Source organism: Salminus brasiliensis, chromosome 4 (genome assembly GCF_030463535.1).
Source record: "Salminus brasiliensis chromosome 4, fSalBra1.hap2, whole genome shotgun sequence".
Classification (NCBI taxonomy): Eukaryota; Metazoa; Chordata; class Actinopteri; order Characiformes; family Bryconidae; genus Salminus; species Salminus brasiliensis.
In genome coordinates, this window is record NC_132881.1 from 18,694,929 (window position 1) to 18,708,879 (window position 13,951).

The following is a 13,951-nucleotide window of genomic DNA, read 5'->3' on the forward strand; positions in this document are numbered from 1 at the left end:
CTAATAATCGGTTTTAATAATCGACAAATTACTTACCTATCAATATAGTAGTTAGTCAAAAATAAATTAGCAAAATCAGTATTCAAAATAGCAGCCCTACTAGTCAATCTGTCAGGCTTGTCCATTTTCCATCCTGATTATTTTTGCTTCTTCTATAGTCCACTTTTTACCATCAAAAGGAGCTAAAGGATTATTCATTGTATTGCCAAACAAAAAAAAGCAAATAGAAAAATTTATGCCAACAGAGCTAATTGGAGAAAAACTAATATTACCCAATATTCTCTAGCTAAAGTCCCTGCTAGAATTTGCAGTTATCTTTTCTAAGTAACTGTAGTCACTCTCAGAAGTGTGGCACTGCAATAACTTCACAGAACGAGTCCCGAAGGACTCAGCAATGAGAGAAACAGATTTTGGTGCTGACCATACAAAGACGTGCAAACCAGGAGCAGGGCAGGATTAACACCTTTCGCAGGTGTTCACCATCACCTACTTCACCACAGGACATTAGTCCCAAGAATAGAATTGCGGTTCTAGCACTCACACTCCTGTTTAACTCATAAAAGATTGTGAATGAAATATTTCAGGCCAAAGAAAAAGGTGTGAACTTGTTTTACAGGATCTCCGATAATACCTAAGTGTAATGTTACATAACATAACATCAACGAGATGATATTCTACCAGCCAATGATAGGCCACAGTAGAAACATGAAGACAAAGCAATGTGAAAAAAACAGACGTACATACCTTGTAGCGCATCTTGGGGCAAGAATGGATATAAAAGCCCAGGTAGTAGTAGCACAGTTTGGGCGACTGCTTCTGCAACTGCCTGGTGAAGGCGATTTCCCTAAAACGAGAAAGATCAGAGGATCTTCAGTCAACTTATAGGTAGACAAGTAAGCAACAAAGGTGGCATATTTCTTATGTTGTTCCTTAAAGAGTCCCTATCTTGGAAAACTGAATTGACCTCGCTTTACTAAAATAAAGACGCGTGACTTAATGTGTATATCGAAAAGTTCAACATGACCATTCACTCCCCAGTCTATACAGCTCATATACAAAAAAGAAGTTCATATTTCATATGTGAAAAAGAAGTCTAAAGAAGTCTCCAAGAATCCTAAAATGTCCTCAAAGGACCTAGACGCGGCTCTTACCACAACTGATGTCAAAGTACAGCATCTACCATCAGAAAGTCTGTGCAACTTGTATTTTCATGGGAGGTGTGCAAGGAGAAAACCCTTGCTATGAAGAAGAAAAAAATAGAACATAGACAAAGACCAGGACCGTGCTTTAGATAAATGGATCCACAGTTGAATTACTTGGACTAGCAGAGCAAAGCATTTAAGCACGAGAACACATATCAGCTGTGAAGCATGGAGGTGGAAATGTCATGGTTTGGAGCTGCTTTGCTACAGCAGGGATCCTTTTTTTATTGTTTTGGAAAAACTGGAAAATGTGAGACTATCTGTCCAAAAACCAAACCTGAAACATCACACAGCTGAAAGACTTGTGCATGGAGGATTGGGAAACACTCCCGGCCAATCGTGCTTTCTCTGACTCCGGCTGCTCATGGCAAAGGGGGAAGTCGAGATCCCCAGGCCATAGTGGTAGTGCACTCAGAGCTTGACTCTTCTGGGTCCTTAAGAGAAGAACTCAACCACACAAGATAATGCTATCATCAACAAAAGCTTGTAGGGGGACAATTTACTCACTTATTAGCAACTTAATAGCAAGATTATCCCGACTGACTGAACCACTGCCATGACAAATTGGAGCCTGTGTGTTGTCACTTTTTTACTCATTCTGCTAATATTCTGAAAAATGGAAAACACTGTGAATGCAAGGGCAAACACAGACTTTTAACAACCACGCAGACCTCAGAAAACAGAGGCAGCGGAAAAGAGGAGAAAACCAACTTGGAGGTAAGGAAAGTCCACAGTGGGGAAGGCAGACAGAAATCTCCGACTGAAACATCATCTCCGAGTGCAGTCAATGAGCTCTCACCCTCTCGCCACTTTTTTCTTTCCTTTTCAATCTTCTCTTTTGCTGCCCCCCCCTCCCTTCATCAAGCATTCTCCTTAACGTGCTTCACTCCTCCATAAATAAATTCAACTCTTTTCACCCCTGTTCTCTTTTGTGCTGCATTTTTTTTATTTTCCCTAAAACACTCTTTCAGCCCTGCCCAAAATGAAGGGGGTGTTTTTTACCCAAGAGAGGCAAAGAAGAGTGTGAGAGAGTTTGGGGTGTAGGTGGGGGAGGTAGGTGGGGAGCAAGAGAGGGGCAGAAAAAAAGGCCAGAAAGAGAAAGAGAGAAAGAAAAACAAAAATAAAAGTAAGAGAAAACCAAAAAAAGAAAAAAAGAAAAGAAAAGAGAAAGAAATAGAAATGAAAAGAACCAAATAATAGAGAAAGTTAGAGAGAGGCCAAAATAATACCAATATGGTGGAAACTAAGAGAGGATGAAGCGCGCAAGAGAGAGAGAGGCGAGAAAGGCGAGGAAAAAGAGGAAGGGCAAACAGAGAGGTGCTGGAAGGTCAGGCGCTCTCTGCCAGGTTCCTGTGTTCCCAGCCCCTTCTGACAAAGCCTCGCACAGCCATGAATGAGGGACAACGATCAGGAGAGGCTCAGAGGCCCATTCACAAAAAAACAGAGCAAGAAAGAGAGAGGGAGAGAGAAACCGTAGGGCTCCCTCCTCTCAGACCCCCACCAATCCCCACCCGCTCCTTTCTGGCAGCAGCTTGAAGCCCCCTATTATCTCCTCTTCAGCAAGCTGACACTCCAACACAAGCCAATTATCCCCCAGTGCTCACTGCAGGACGCAAGAAAGCCGCTTCATATTAATGCAGACGAGCACTCTCTTGCTCGCTCGCTCTCTCTGGCTCACACACTCTCCCATACTCATTTGCATTAAGAAATGCGCAGACAGACATTACAATGATCAACATATACGTTCATAAGTTTGGAAGCATGATTAAAATGCTTGCAGCGGTTAAAATGAACGTACTGTGAACACGTACAGCAGAACTTCACCGATTTTTAATAATTCTATACTAACTGAAAAAGCTGTAGAACACTGGGAACTGTAAAACTACAGAACGGTTGCGCAGGTGGTTGCTATAGCATTGCTAGGTTGTGGCTACGATATTTGCTATAGTATCCCATTTGGTTGCTACAGAGTTGATATCAGCAATGCTTCTTATTTGAAACGTAATCAGTTAGCTCCACATTACTAGTTAGTTTGTAAACAGTGGGCTTGTTAGACTTAACCCGGCACTGTGCTGACCAATCGCAGTCGGTCTCATTTTGGTGCAGGCCGGCTGCATTGCTTATCCTCCTGGATAAGCAATTAAAAAGCCAGTAGAAAGCACGCTAGCCGCTCAGCTAAGCAGTGAAAGCTGGCAGAGAGGACGCTAGCCTCACGGCTAGCAGTGAAAGCCAGCAGAAAGCACGCTAGCCTTCCAGCTAAGCAGTGAAAGCCAGCAGAAAGCACGCTAGCCTCCCAGCTAAGTTGTGAAAGCCAGCAGTTGACCAGCAAATCAATCACAACAGTAAAAACAGCTTCATTTATACATTACACTGACCAGCCATAACATTGAAACCACCTCCTTGTTTCTACACTCTGAGCTTACCTAAGAATTACCACTAGTTACATTATTGTTATAAGGGTTAATGCATAATTACACAGTAATTAGAGACACTTAGTCACTGGGGACCCAATAAATTATTATTCTAGGAATGTACAATCAGAATAGGCCAATCATACAAATTTGGCAGTTGTCAGTCAGCATAAGGTATTGGGTTCTTTGGTGTTCTATTTAAATAATGAATTATCAAAATCATCAAATAATATCTAAACTCATATCTAACAATAATATACAATAAATTCAAAACATAATAATTGGTTACAATAATAAATAATAAAAATATAAGAGGTTAACCAAGTGTCTATATGTTATTCTGGGTAAAGAAACCCAATTCCAAAGGCATCAAAAATGATGGAAAATAAAAGTCACATTTGCAAAGTGTAATTTTCGTTTTATTTTTATTTTTTATAATTGGTCAAATGAAATGCTCTAGTTTAAAAGAATTAGAATTCTGCAATTATATTCTGGTTATTTATATTTATATTCTGCAATTATATTTAGAAGGTTATTATTATTCATATAAAAGCTTTGGCGAAGAAAGCGTTGAACTGCAGTCCCTGTAGTCGGCATATAGCATGTTCCTACTGACAACTGTATGCCTTAGCTGCTGCTGCCTGTGAAAGTGCTGAGCCACACTGTACTTTAAACAGCACTTCATACCTGTCATAGTTTTCTAGAAGCTTCCTGAATATTGCATATGCATTCCTAAACGCCATTCTCAGAGAATATCCCTGCAAGTTGGTCTGTCAGTTCTGGAGAAAGAGCATCGGCAGGAACTTCTTTCTTAAAAGCTAACAGCTTGTCTCCAAATATTTGATGGCCAAAGAAGGTTTAAATCCAATGATACTAACTGTTCTGGCCCAAAGCCTTTTATTAAATACCATCACATCCTCTCCCTAAACTCATTTACACACTCTATCAATCTCTGTCCCTCACACACACCAGCACAAAGCCACTGGCCCATATGGCTGACACCAGCTGCTTTGGGCACAACAGAGCCCCGGCTTCCATTTCTCCCTCTCAGAAGGCCTCCTTACCCACTCTTGCTCTCTCTCTCTTGTCCTGCCTTTATGTCTCTCTATGGAGCAACTCAGGGTTCCTTACAAGCCCACCCACTTCCACACACTCAAGCATGCACACATATGCCACCTGTGGCTAAATATAAAGTAAAGGATTAATATTAGTATTGGAGGCCAGATGTGCATAGGCAGGACACATAACTCTATCACCACGGGCATATCAAATATCCAGTAGTAAGGAAAGGTCAGTGAAGCCTCTGGAATTACATGAATTTTAGAAAGAATGGCTTCTAAATTGTTATCTTGTCTTCATTTCAAGTTAAAAATGAGTAATTTTTAATAAAACATAATTTTCAGTTTAACAATACTTAAATGGACAATAAAATTAAATTAACATTTTTCCTGCTTTTGTTGGAGTTTCTGTTTCTACTGTCCAGGGAAGGGATTTGACTGCATTAAGCGACAAGAGCGTTAGTGAGGTCAGGATGTTGGATGGCCAACACCCCACCTCATCCTCAACTTATCCCAAAAGTTAAGGATGGAGCATCATCATTCCAGAGAACACAGTTCCACTGCTCCACAGCTCCAGGGGACATTATACACCTCTAGCCCAGGACCAGCATTAGGCATGGCACCAACAGGTTCTTATTTATCTGCTCCAGAGTCCTATTCTATTGGTAACAAGCGCTGTGTGTCTGTCTGTCTGTGTGTGTCTGTGTGTGTGTGTGTGTGTTTACATCAGCAAAAGGTGCAACCTAAATCAGCTGAATGCATTTTTTTAAGGGGTGTCCACAAACATTTGAACATATAGTGTAAATTGAAATTAAATCGCATGAAAATTAATTATAGTATACACATTTTTCATGTTTAACTTCCAATATGTAAACTTTTTTGTGTGTTCTATCTACAACTTTTAAATAATATTGATAAACTAAAAGACTGTGATTAGCAAATCAGACTACTCCAAAAAAAATCCCAAAATACATTTTTATAAATAAAATTTTACATAACCAAAATAAATCGTCTGAAAATGAAAGCCCCTGTGGAAACATTTTGATACTGATTTTTATGTATAATACTATACTTTGCCTTGAGACAGAGAAGCTGTGTTTTCACAGATCTTTAGGGTTTACTGAGATTCTGATATCTGTGACCAAGTTACCAGCCCATATACAGACACAAGCTCACACCGCAACTGGGGCACACTTTAACTTACCTGCTTTGGCTCTCCAGGTTGCTCAGACTGGCAGAGCCATGTTAGCCATGTGATTGGTCATGGGTTCAGTGACATAAACCTAACCCACTTTCTTGAGCGCCCATTCCCCAGGAGAGCAATGTTGGCGAACTATGTCCTGCAGGCATTTATGCAACAGTCTTATGGGAGACATAAGATATACTTCCTAAATTTACATTGGCGGCCCTGAGGAGCCAGATTAACTTCATTTGAGAGACAACTCAGACTTAGGTTTTATTAAACTATTGCGTGTATCCCCATCTACAGCAGCAGTCTGACTTATCTTTTATGTTACAAAAGTTGTTGCTTTTTGCTGCAGAATTCTGCTATAAAATAACCTTTTTATTCTATTACAGTTACACTAGAATGGTAAACTGCAGGAGTTCTAACATCTAGTGTAACGACTGTGATGTTGAGGTGTTTTTAAGGAGTAGCAGGGAGTAGCAGAGGCACCTGAGAGCAGAGTAGGAGCCCAGTGAGAGCGAGGCAAAGTCCGGATGGTAGTAGAGGTAGACGGACGAGACGCAGCTAGGCAGGATGTCAATAACCCCAACAGCTACAATGCGCCCGTCCAGCCAGTACTGCTGGTGGAAGGAACCATATCCTACTTCAGGGCCGTCAGGTGATGTTTCCGCCTGGTGAGAGTGAGAGAGAGAAATAGAGAAACATGGAGTACATGTTTGAGGCATGCATTCTATGAAGAACTCAGCTGTTGGGATGTTGCACTGGGTCTGCCTAAAATGTGTGTCAAGACTTCTAAAACAGATCAGGTGGGGTTTAAAGGTCATGTTTGGATTTCACATAAGCTAAACACTCTCTCCGCCATTAGGGTATTCGTTTTAGTTTTTGATCAATCGTCTGATCAAATCTGTCAGTGTGTTACAATATTATTGTGTATCCTTATCAAAGTGAAGTCTTCTTATTGCTCGATCATGGACAAGGTTTGGCAGGCCGAGTATTAGTACATGGATTTCTGAATTACCTGCAACTCTGGCTTCATGCGATCATATGCTATATAATACAAATAGTGTCCTCATTATTATTACTATTATTATTTCAGTTATTTAGTTTGGTTTAGTTTTCTTTTTTGAAACATGACAATTTTATATTTTTACCTTTTTATCTACTATTTCTGGTTTTATGTATGTAATTGTGGTGTATTAATATTTAATTTTGTTCTTCAATTATTTTCTTATCTCATATTAAATAAGTCTGAACGTGTTTTATACTCTCCTAGTTATCTTAAAGTCTATTCCTTAGAGAGGGGCTATTTTATGTGTGGTAAATCTTCGGATTTGTACTTTATACACATTCAAAAATGAGGAGAAGATAAGGTCAGATTTGGGCTGTATTCTCAATGCTTTCCCTGTACTTACTCACTAGATTAGGGTTCTCATTCTGATAACCAGACCTTTTTTCGAAGTAGTTTTTCTCTGTTCTGGCCTCCCCATGCACACAAAAAGCTGTTTAGGACACTGAATGGACTGAAAGTCTATATCTTCTGATCAGGAGTGTGTGGGTTATTCAGAGACAATGGCATTGTCATACCAAATGTCCTTGTGCAAGATTCCTAATGCCACATTTGCCTACCTGTGTCACATGATTCAAATATACAAATTTTTTGTGTGTTGACTGTTTTTGCTTTGCCATGTGAACAAAAGAACTACCATTTTGAATCACAAAAAAGCATTTTTTAAAGAATAATAATAATGTAAGAACTGTGCTCTGAATGATAAAAACAATAATAAAAATTAAGAGTGTCTCTTAAAAATGCATTTTTAAGAAAAAGAAGAGAGAAAACATCCTAACATACAGAATAACAATGATTTATTTTACTTTGGCCAACGTCCATACGCATGCACTATAACCCAGATTAAACTTAAAAAGTTGAATTCTAATTAAACTTAAAACCATTGCCCCTGTGAATGTATTATAGCTCATTAATATTTCTGGGAAGCCTCGTCATGCCACAGCATATCGATATGCTTAAGGTTGTGGATTGCTGTCCTTGTGTTTTCCTGTAAAAATGTTCTCATACACTACTAATTTTTTTTTTTGTTTGTTTACTTTAATGATTGCCCTGAGACAACAAAGCAGCTGCAAACCATGATGCTTCACAGTTGGATGGGGTTTTGGTCTGAAGTGTTCTTTTGCATCTGTCTATAGAACAGTTGTGTGCATCAGGACAGATTTGTCAGTAATCAGGTGTACTGTGTCTTTATGTAATATACACAGCACACACAAAACCTAAACTTCTAAATAATCTCATCTCCTTAATTAAAACACCATTTGTCAATTTGTCAACTTGGAGAAGTAATTAAAGGGTCAATCCTTAAAAATGTTTAGTTTAAACTTAAAGCAGCAGTATTCCCAAGTGAAGACAGGACAAAATATTCTGATAAATGGTATTAATGTGCTGGCACGACCATCCCTGCAACATCTAACATATTCCCTGCAACATCTAACATATTCAATTCTAAAACAAAGTGGTCTGGTAGGTTTTTGCGGGTGTTTTTCCAGTCACATCATGTACTCACGTCACATGCACAGGCTTTGAAAGAGGATTCGGGAAGTTTGCTGGTTACCTGAGCAACCGCAGCGCTGCTAATGGTGCTGATACAAACAGAACGGTTACTGCGAGAGCTACTGCGAACATGGAGATATCAGAACTGCAAACTCAATTTTCATCTGCTCAATCACTTGTTGTCAAACCAAAGAATCATAGAATTACAACTAAAGAGAATGTGACCGAGCCCTCGCTAAAAGCAGGATAAACACTGACATAAAAGGATTTAAAAGTAATGCAGAGTTGGCTTTTTTTCTTGGCAAGCAAATAAGATTGCTAATTTCAAGAGCAATGCTGTTGTTTTGTAAATGTAATCTATACATAACCTAAATAGATACCTGACCAAGAAGAGGCTAAACAGTGCCATGCAACACCAGCTGTACTCTTGGCCAGTGTTTTATATGTTGCTCATGGAAGGTGACTACATTGCCGTATGTCTGCACCTCAAAGAAAGTCTTCAGACTCCATTTTCCCTGTTTTTCATTTTGGACATAACTGCTCTCTTCATTGTGAAGGCTTTTTATCATAAATAAGCAAAACAATTTACTCAAAGACACGGAATACAATGTTATGGCAATTAATTCACATCAACCTCCATTAAAACTTCAAAACGCTTTTACCTTCAACTAGAGAGTCACCTTTTGTGTTGTTTTTCTATGTTTTTTTTCTGTAGACAGTACAAATCTGCACTAAAATGAACTAAAACTTAAATAATGGAAGGAATGAATCAATGTAAGTCTGCAATAATCAGATGTATCCACTCTAAAAGGAGACCACACCACAACACAGAGGTTCACTTACTTTTTCTAGCCTGCATTGAAGATGTTTACGCAGACTGGATGTTACACAATTACACTTTACAGTGGAGTTTACCTAGATTGCACATGTCCATAATTGACCAAACCTGACTGAGATAATGATCTGACCACATTTTTATTAGTAATCAATGCTGAAATCCAGGCAATTTCAAAGGATTCACTTCCTTTTTCCTGCAACTGTACATGTGAAATGTCTTGGGGGTGTGTAGGGTAAAGGAAAGACTGAAAGTCCATATGCAGAAGCTGCATATGTGGAGCATGAACATGGACTGTACAGTAGCCTGGTAATAGCTCCCAAATGTGGGCTAAGCTCAAATCTTGGGTTTGTGTGTGTCTATTGGGTGTCCACTCAAGCCACACAGATGTGGGGGAGAGGCGTTTTAATAAAAGTCCCTGCATGAACAAAATCAATCTCCAAACTGAAACCCAACAGGCAGGGGGTGTAATGGAACCCAGCCTTCTGGCTTACACATGCTTAAGAGAAAAAGAGAATGGAAGGAGTGGGAAAGCTAGACAGTCAGACAGACTATATATCTGTGAGAGAGAGAGCCTTTCTCTCATAAGAAAACTGTTTTTGTTTGTTTGTTTGTTTGTGGGTGTGTGTGTGTGTGGACAGGACAAATTTGACTGGAATGCTCACCATGTCGAATGTTTTCAGTACGCTGCCACCACAAAAGCTCATTACCAGCAGCACGGTTATCTGTTTTTTTTTTTAGTTTTTTGGGGGTTTTTTTACAATCCAGTGGCTTATTGGAGGGGGTGGGCTGGACTTTCACTCTGGCTTTACCTCCATGACTTCAAACGGCTTGGCTGGTGGGGGCAGGCCAGCTCGGGCTGGTAAGGGGATCTCCTCTGCGGCCCCCTGGCCCATCTGGGCTCGGTTAGCCCTGCTGGAACACAGCTCGTTATCACGCCACCGGGGAGCCGGGCGGCTAATCCTGCACCCCGAGAGCCCACCTGACTATACTAGCACTGCTCTCCTTCAGACAAATTAAAACCAACACACACAGACACACATATTTACTGAAAGGACTAAAGGACTATACAAAAGGCATGATTTGGCCAAGACACAATGATACCTGATATTTTTTTATCTTTAGTTTAGCACTACAAGCTAATGCAGCAACATACAGTCCTTTTTTATAGATTACAATGTCACACAGAAACCTCATAAGCAGACACATTTTTTGAATAAGAATATTTATACATGAAAAAAGTCATATATACTGCAAAAAGTCAATTTTGAAAAAAACAAAAACAAAAAACAAACCCAAAACATCTGCACAAACCTCCCTATTTAGCATACAGCTGTTAAGCCACTCATTCAACAAGTGTTTCAGTTAAATGAGATAAAATTCAAGGCAGCCTTTATTTTCGGCAATAAAGAAAACGGTGCTGTAAAATTAGAAGATCGGTAATATCGATTAATAAATTATGACTGCTTTTGGCCCCGCAGAACATACCGTGACTGCTCGCAAGATTTCCGTACCGCATGCAGTGGACACGGATCGTGAGAGTCCTTATTCCAGTAATAATGCTTGTTGCTGTTGCCTTGCACATGCAGATAACTTCCCGATTGGGAATTTAAGCGGATACAGGTGTTCACATGGCTATTCCTCTACTATTTAATAGATTATTTAAAGGATTACCCAACTGTGCTTAATCGGACTGGACATATTTTATTCTATTCTATTCTATTCTATGGACATATTGAGCTCTGTGTAATTATCAGACTGTATGTAAACATGGCTAATGTAGTACAAGAAAAACGTAGGATGTAAGTGCGTGCTTTAGGCATGCAGTTTATGCTAAATAGAGGGTAGGTTCAGTGCAAAACTACATAACACCAAACTTGCCAGGTAAAACTACACCTAGACAACTAGGATAAGATATTTATTTTTTAGGGAAAAAAAATTCTTCACATCCTTAGTCACTGCCACAACCCTCTGAGGCCCCTCCAAAACTACAAAACAGTGCAGACCATTCTTGAAGTTGGCACTAACATTGCTCGACCTCCTGGAAAGTGGTCACCACATATATCCCCCACATTTCCTACCAGGATCGAAAGCGCATTCCACATGTGTGCGCTAATTATTTTCATACAGCCTGCTTGTCAAACAGCCTCGCTGGTAAAGCTATTGAAGTGGCTGTTCAAACACACACACGTGCATTAAATGACATCTGAGATGAAGTGGGCTGCCTCGGACTGGCCATCAAGCGCGATTACTGCTTTCGGGGGCCGTATTTTTTAGGGAGAGAAGTGAGACAAGGCCGTCTTGTGGTAGCGAAGTAAGAAAGTGCTGGTATTTCCTCCCTGCATGACAAGGTGGCCCTTATGTCTGCTGAGACCAGCCCAGCTATGATGGAAACTGCTATTAGCACACAGCTAACTGACCAGGCAAACAGATGCGGAAAGATTTTGAAGGACTTTTAGGCCCATATCTTTCATCCACAGCGATTACAAAAGGTTTTGATCTTGCTGAAGTCATTTCTTGTCACTGTTGTCCAGCAAGAATTCTTCAGTGTGCATCATTTAAACATTACCTTACCACCTTGGTTCTCAGTTCACACTGGTGTCAAAGTAAGCACCATCACAGTGCCTTTCAGGTAGTTGTCCAAGTTTGCATAGCCATGACCTCAGAAGGAGAAATCTCAACACTCTGACCCAAGTGTCACCTTGCAGGACAGCCTAATGACTACGCTTCTACCACTGTGATGACCAGAAAAACATACATAAGACGACAAGGTGGGGGGATGAAAACACCAGGGCACTATTTGGGGCCCAAATCACTAGCATATGGTAGCCTGGTTCTCTATGTGCGCCTTTGTTACACACACACATATACTCTGCAGCATGCTGTTAGGCGGACTACAACTGGGGTAGTTAACATTCCTCCACCCTTAGCTGTACAATATCAATACAAACAGTGGACACATAGCCCTACAATTGACAATTCCAATAGAACTGCAACGTTCTTTAACAAAAGGGGTCTGACCAAATAAACCGCTAAACACTCAAAACCCTTAAAATATATAACATTTATAAAAAGCCCAATCATCTGAATGTGGCTGTGTGAAAAACACCCCTGCCCCCCTTCGAGTTTACACTGACAGACAAAATCCAGGTGCCTCACTGATGATGGTTTCCACGGTATGCCATCCCTCGGAAAACAATAGCTTTTAATCTCAATACATTGATTCAAATTCAGCATATTTATTTGCATCAACAGATACAACACAACAGATACAACACAGATAATGTAAAACATTATAACCACTCGCAGATTAAGCAAATAATATTGATCATCTTATACCAACAGCGCATAACTAATATATATATTAATGTACAGTCAGTTCTTGTAGTCGACTTGTTGGATGTGGGGAAAAACGGGTAGTTTTGTTATATATTTATAGTTTCTGTTATGTTATGGTTGGTTATATCAGCCCTCAGAGGGGTGAGGCAGGAAGTGAATACAAGTGTTGACTATAGGAGCAATTACTAGCAAAAGCTACATCTCAAACGTTTGATTGAACACGGCACGCTTCATTCTCGTCTTCAGTGTAAATTTCTTTCACAAAAACCATGAAGAGAAATATTTGTTGAACTATTTCGACAAAAACGAAACGAGGACTAAACAAAAAATTACATTTGAAAACATGAACTATGAGGAACTGTGATGCACTCTGTCAACGAAGAAAAACTAAATGATCATGTAAACAGACTGACAAATTGACTAATTATTCATGATCTGCATCTGTATGTGCAGTGATCAGCACACAGTAACTTTTCAAACCAGCTGTACCATACTATATCCTTGATGATATAGTCATCGCTCACAAACAATGTCCTAAAGTCTCTGAAATTACATTTTCTAACTCATGGTGGAAGAGAACAAGCTACAATTATACAATCATTATATTATATAGACATATAAATATAATATAGATATAGAATATAGATTTCCCGATCTTTCCACTTCGCCAAGTACATTTAATCAAAGTAGCCAGAATCGCTGCTGAAGATGCTAAAAGGACCATCTTTAAAATGGGAACCCTGTTTTAAATCACAGTGAGAACGAGCCTGTTGGTATTTGTTATAAAGTCTTCAAACCTAGTAAGGGCAAAACAGGAATATCCGCTGAATATACAATTGTAAAACTAACAATACTGAGCTCAGAAAATGTGCAATAAAAATCACCAGAAAATTAACAAAAGGTAAACATTAAGCTAATGTTGCCTTCAAATTTATGGAGGAAGTCATAGTCAAAGTCACCTGCAAAAATGAACACTGCTTGCCTCCTGCTTTTATCACTAAAACGTGGGTGGAATTAGTTGTCGAGGTGATTTTAAAAACTGTACCAATTTGCAGGGCAGGTGCAAGCCTTCGCGGCAATAGCATCCCATAATGGAAGTGGACTCTTCCAAAATGATAAATGGCTTGAGGAACATGACCGTTTAAGGTGTCCTGACCTCCAAATTTGCCAGTTCAATCGGGCTGATCGTCTACCTTACTACCGGCCACCTTACTTACAGGACTTAAAGGATCTACTGCTAATGTCTTACTTGTAATACCATAGAGCACTGAACTGTTTTTGTCAAGGACCAACATCATATTAGGTATGCTTTGGTCCAATTGCCTTGGCCTATCAGTGTACACAGAGTTTCCAATTTTGC

At 39.7% G+C, this 13,951-nt stretch overlaps 1 protein-coding gene across 8 annotated transcripts in view; it reads right to left on the reverse strand.

The window, feature by feature from the left end:
* LOC140554459 (arginyl-tRNA--protein transferase 1) overlaps positions 1-13,951 on the reverse strand; it is a 320,650-nt gene that overhangs the window by 81,542 nt on the left and 225,157 nt on the right. For all 8 annotated transcript variants that reach the window (XM_072677498.1, XM_072677497.1, XM_072677493.1 and 5 more), the window contains exons 9-10: positions 6,347-6,528; positions 745-844 (exon numbers count right to left, since the gene is read on the reverse strand). In XM_072677498.1, the coding sequence (XP_072533599.1) occupies positions 745-844; positions 6,347-6,528 (282 nt within the window). The remainder of the gene's footprint in view (positions 1-744; positions 845-6,346; positions 6,529-13,951) is intronic.